Here is a 5,831-nt window from a genome sequence, read left to right as displayed (position 1 = left end):
TATTTCATTCTTACTGACCGCCAGAGGCAGTGCTTAACACTGGATGTTATCCATCGCGCATGCGCAGGTCGAGTATTTAATATCAACAAAGTCACACGTGACCGGGGATGACGTCCGGGCCGCCCGTCTATATAAGGCCACGTCACTCTCCACCACTTTCGCAGTAGCGAATACAGGTTTAGAGTAAGAGATAAGCTTGAATAAAAGCAATATAAGCCGGTGACTCTTTGCTGGTAGCCCTGCACCGCATGGTTGGAGCCACGAATTCGTCCTCCAAGGGCTGCGATTAGTCACGCTCGGCTTTGTTTTTTGAACGCCGCATACCGGTGTTTTCGCGGTGAGCTCGGCTCATCAGCTGTAGCTAAGGCTGCTAAGGTAAGTACTCTCTCTGTGTTAGCTTTAAAGTTAAGTAAGATAAGGGGATTCTGTTTTCGCACCCGCTTAAAGCTTACGTTTTGTTTTGATTGCCTCGCTGCATCGGAGATTGCCATTACCGGCGTCTGCTGCCTTTTTGTGGCAACTTTCGTGTTAATTAAAGGCTCCCAGAGTGTTTTCGCTCGTTAGAGCGTGTACTCCCTTATTTGGAATTAAAGAGCAGAAGCTCCCCATTACGGTTGAGGCTAATGGGTAAATAAGAAAAATTAATTCATTTTGAAAAAAACCCAAAAAAAACAAAAAACAAAAAAACAAAACAGAACTCTGTTTTTAGTTTGAGTTTCTTACGTTGAGCAGTTTGCTGCACTTTTGTTAAATTATTACTGTTGGGTGCTTTCGCCCATTAGTAACTACTTTACTCTGGGAATATACTATTTTTTGATAGCTTATTTCCCCCAACATGTTAGGCTCACATGGTTGCCGCACTTGCATGGCTCCACTGCTAGCCCTAGATGGACATGATGAATGCCCCGCATGCCTCGGTGTGGTCCACCTGAGAGAGGGGCTGTCCGACAATCAGTGTATGAATTGCAGTTTCATGCCACATGGGCTGAAAGTGGCAAGACTAGCCGAGGTGGAAGGACCTCAGGTTGAAGGTGAGCTTCCCCTGCCTGGAAGAGAACCAGTGGTACGAGTACGCTCCCCACCCAGGGCTGCCCCGCCCAGGAAGAAGGCTAGGAAGGCTGACGGTTATGCTGCCAAAGTGGACAAGCTAGTGTCAGAGTTCGCTGAGATTAAGAGTTTGCTCTATAACCTTCAGCCAGTCAGGTTGGCGTCAATCTCTCAGGCTGAGGCTCCAACTACACCAGAATGGGACGGAGATGCTCTGTCTACGAGGGCTTCCTGTAGCCAGTTCTATGAAGACAGGCCGGGACAGGGCGAGGTAGAGGCTTCTACCCAGGCTTCTGAAGGGTCCCGCCACAAGATACTTTTTCTGTGCCTCCCTCCCAGCCATATATTGAGGAGCTTCACAGATGCTGGCCAGACCCCAGATCTCTATCTCATCACACCAGTGACAGCAGGGCCTTGGCTTCAATGCAGAATGCCAGCAAGCATGGACTCGACCGAATGCCAGCCGTAGAGCCGACCATTGCCTCCCTCATTGTGGCACCAGAAGAGGTGTTGAGGCCGAATGCTCGCTGTCCCAGGCCACAGTGTCGCATCACTGATGACCTGTTAACAAAGTGCTACGACACAGCGGCACGTATGGGCCGTATCGGGAACTCCTTGTCCCATTTGATATTGGCCCTGTCTCAGTCCTTGCAATCATCCAGTACAGATGCTTCAGTGCAGAGTCTAAGTGACACGTCTTTGCAGGCATTTGCCTTCATGACCAGAGAGCTTGGTAGGCTGATGGCGTCGCTTACGCTGGCTCGCCGCCAGGTATGGCTGGCCCAGTCCCCATTATCAGAGCCATGCCGGAGGACCCTTCGCACTCTCCCCGTAGTTCCGGGAGAGCTGTTTGGCCCAGCAGCACAACAGGCCTTGGATCGTGGCATCCAGGCTAACCAGACACGGCAGCAGTTTGCTAGCCTTCGGGGAGCTGCATCCCAACCGAGGCAGCAGCCTCCACAAGGTTATGGCACCAATCGTCCTCTGCCGCTAGCACGTCCTAGTGGTTATTCCAGGACCTCACCAGCTCCTGAGCGACCCTATCAACCCCGTCGGGCTCCCACAAGGCCAGCACCACAGGCACAGAGGGGTCGGGGGTCGGGGTTTCCCCCCAGGCCCCCAAGAGGGCGTGGGGGCAGGTACTGACGGCTCATGGCCGGGCGTCGGGCGCTTCACCCAGCAGCACCTAATCTGCTGGGGAAGTTGCACTACAGACCCTTGGGTGGTGACCACGCTTTCCCAAGGGTACAATCTCCAATTCCGACGCCGGCCCCCAGTTTTCAGGGGGATCAGACTGACTACAGTCAGCGATCCCACAAAGCGACAGGCCCTCAGCCAGGAGGTATCCACCCTCCTGGAGAAGAAGGCCATCGAGATCGTAGATCCTCAGACACAGCAAGGTGGGTTTTACTCAGTGTATTTTTTAGTTCCAAAAGAGGGTGGGTTTCGCCCTATACTGGACTTACGAGGGCTGAACAGTTTTCTGAAAGTATTGCCCTTTCACATGCTAAAGACAGCGGAAGTGCTCCAGGCCGTCGCACGGCAAAGCTGGTTCACATCAATAGATCTAGAGGATGCATACTTTCACGTCCCGATAGCACCACATCACAGGCCATACCTGCGCTTTGCATTCGAAGGGCGGGCCTACCAGTACAGGGTCCTCCCATTCGGGTTATCCCTAGCCCCACGGATCTTCACAAGGTGCATGCGGGCAGCGCTCGCACCAATGCAAGCCACCGGAATACAAATCCTCCCTTATCTGGACGATTGGCTTATTTGCGCTCCAACCCGGCAACAGGCAGAGCAGGACACCACAGCCCTCCTAGGCCATGTGGGAAGGTTGGGTCTTACAGTCAACTACGGCAAAAGTTGTCTAATACCCAGCCAACAGGTATTATTCCTTGGCATAACCCTGGACTCCGTCCAAATGCTTGCCTTCCCGTCTCCACGGCGGGTAGAGGCCATACTCCAGATCCTCCTGCATTTTCGGGAGGACAGGAGGGTAAGGTACAGCCTTTTTCTCAGGCTGTTGGGAATGTTGACGTCAGTAACGTCAATAGTGCCACTGGGCCTCCTTCACTTGCGGCCGTTCCAAGTTTGGACCAATGGCCTCCACTTAGATCCAAGGTTGCACGGATCCAGGAAGGTCAGGGTGTCCAGTCAATGCCTCCTGGCATTACAACCCTGGAGACGCAGGGCATATCTTGCCAAAGGTGTCGCACTAGGTTCGATCCCCTCACGCCGCGAAGTGGTGGTGACCGATGCTTCGCTCTCTGGCTGGGGGCAGTGTGGCAGCACAGGGCAGTGAGAGGGCTCTGGAGTGCGCCGCACAGGACACAGCACATAAATGTGCTCGAGCTCCGTGCTATTTATTTAGCGCTCCACCAATTCCTGCCATATTTGAGGGGCAGACATGTTCTGGTACGATGCGACAACAAGTCAGCTGTCTACAATGTGAACCACCAAGGGGGCACAAGGTCGGCTCAGTCATTACAGGTTGCACAGCAACTTCTTGTATGGGCTCTCCCTTACTTTTCCAGCCTCAGGGCTATGTACCTTCCAGGGCCACAGAATACGGTGGCAGACTTTCTTTCACGCCAGAAACCTCCGTCGGGGAGTGGCGACTCCACCCAGAGGTAGTAGAGGCAATTTGGAGCAAATACGGCACAGCAGAGGTAGACCTGTTTGCTTCAGAGTCCACAACACATTGCCCTCTCTGGTTCTCTCTGTCAGAGACGAGTCCGATGGGACAGGATGCCTTGGCACATCCATGGCCACGTCAACTCCTTTATGCCTTCCCGCCATTTCCACTGATAGGGTTAACTCTACACAGAGTTCAGAAGGGGAACCACAGACTCCTGCTGGTTGCCCCAAACTGGCCAGGGAGACCTTGGTTTCCAGTAATGTACAGGCTGCTAGACGGAGATCCATGGTGCCTGCCGAAGAGGCGGGACCTGCTCTCACAGCTGGGGGGCCACATCTGGCACCCCAGACCAGAGTGCCTGCAGCTATGGGTTTGGCCCTTGAGGGGCCTGATCCACTTATAATGGAATGCGACCAGGAGGTAGTTCAAACCATTATGGACTCAAGAGCTCCCTCCACCAGGGCACTTTATGCTAACAGGTGGAAGATATTTGCAAAGTGGTGTGAGGTACAGAAAGAGGTACCGGAGTGCTCCTCAGTGCCAATGATACTGCGTTTTTTGCAGTCCTTACTGGAAAGGAAGCTATCTGCTTCCACTTTAAGAGTGTATGTGGCTGCCATTTCAGCCAGGCACATTAAGGTTGATAGCCGGACGGTGGGGTCTCATTCTTTGGTGACCCGATTTCTTAAAGGAGCCCAGCGGAGGAACCCCCACGGGCTGTCAAGGTTCCCTTATGGGACCTACCTCTGGTACTTGGAGCCCTCCGTCTCCCCCCGTTTGAGCCCTTGGACCAGGCGCCACTGAAATGGCTGTCGGCGAAGGTGGCCTTTCTTCTGGCGATCGTGTCAGCCAAGCGTGTGAGCGAGCTTCATGCGTTGTCAGTGAGTGAAGAGTGTATACGCTGGAACTCAGATGGCACAGGGGTGGCACTGTGGCCTAACCCATCTTTTTTTCCAAAGAGGCTGTCTTCGGCCCACTATAATCAGGTCATAGAGCTAGCAGCTTATGGCCCCTCACACCCACCGGATGAGGAAGCTAGTTCAGCAGAACTACTCTGCCCGGTGAGAGCCTTGAGATGTTACATACAGGAAACTGCCGGTTTTCGTCAGTCTGATGGCCTGTTTGTCTGCTACGGGGCCCGAGGAAGGGGCAAGCGCTGTCCAGACAGAGGCTTTCGAAGTGGGTGGTGGAGGTAATTGAGGAGGCATACAAGTCAAGAGGACTGCCTTTGCCTCTTAAGATCAGAGGCCATTCCACCAGGAGTGTCTCCACCTCCTGGGCAGCACTACGAGGAGTGCCTCTAGGTGAGATTTGTGCCGCGGCCTCCTGGGCTTCAGCGTGCACCTTTGCCCGATTTTACAGGGTCAATGTAGCTGCTCACCACGCAGTGGCTGCAGCTGTTATTCAGGAACCCTCAGGCCCTTCCTAATAGGTGGGTACAGGATTCCTCGTGACTACGTTGGTAATAGTCATCCAGTGTTAAGCACTGCCTCTGGCGGTCAGTAAGATCCAGTTGTGACAACCTGGATGTTATACCAGATCTCACCACCGGTTACACCTGGAAACACCCACTTTTGTGGACTACGCACCGATTCGCTGACAGTTTTACGCGGCAATTCAACCTGGACTGCCTGAACGTATATCTGTCATTCAGTTAGCAGGACCTCGAGAGAGATGACAGGAGAGCTAAATGCATATAGAGGATACCACCAGAGTCAGGTCGAAAGAAACCCCTTCAACCTGGTAAACCTCCGCCACCGACAGTCCTCTGGTACCGACAGTCTCCGGTACTCTCTCTAGTGACAGTGACATATCGCTCCAGATCCACTGATCAGCTGGAGACCGGCCATCACCTCGAGCACCACCGCGAAAACCCGGACTGGATCAGACTGACTGACGAAAACCCGGACTGGATCAGACTGACTGACTGACGGACTGACTGACTTGGTGAGTGCACTTGTTTTTGTGTTTGATTGGTTTTTTGTGTGTGGGCTTTGGGGACTGTGGGATTTTTTGAGGGTTCTTATCTTGTGTGTGTAAACCTTAAATATAGTGATATTGTGAAATTCTCCAAACTGGTGTGTTTGTGTTCTTGTTCGGTTAAAATTGGGTCATTCAATGTGTGGGGTGTACATATAAA

At 52.9% G+C, this 5,831-nt stretch overlaps 1 protein-coding gene across 1 annotated transcript; it reads left to right on the top strand.

Moving 5' to 3' along the window:
* The first annotated feature begins 865 nt into the window (after nucleotides 1–865).
* On the top strand, nucleotides 866–4,094 carry LOC129088659 (uncharacterized). Its single transcript, XM_054595982.1, is given in 5 exon segments — nucleotides 866–1,318; nucleotides 1,387–2,011; nucleotides 2,064–3,341; nucleotides 3,344–3,652; nucleotides 3,655–4,094. Coding segments are annotated over 5 exon segments (3,105 nt in total).
* Nucleotides 4,095–5,831: the final 1,737 nt, after the last annotated feature.

Source organism: Anoplopoma fimbria, unplaced genomic scaffold (genome assembly GCF_027596085.1).
Source record: "Anoplopoma fimbria isolate UVic2021 breed Golden Eagle Sablefish unplaced genomic scaffold, Afim_UVic_2022 Un_contig_2781_pilon_pilon, whole genome shotgun sequence".
NCBI lineage: Eukaryota > Metazoa > Chordata > Actinopteri > Perciformes > Anoplopomatidae > Anoplopoma > Anoplopoma fimbria.
Note: the sequence above shows the minus strand (reverse complement) of the source record. Positions and strands in the feature narration are given on the sequence as shown.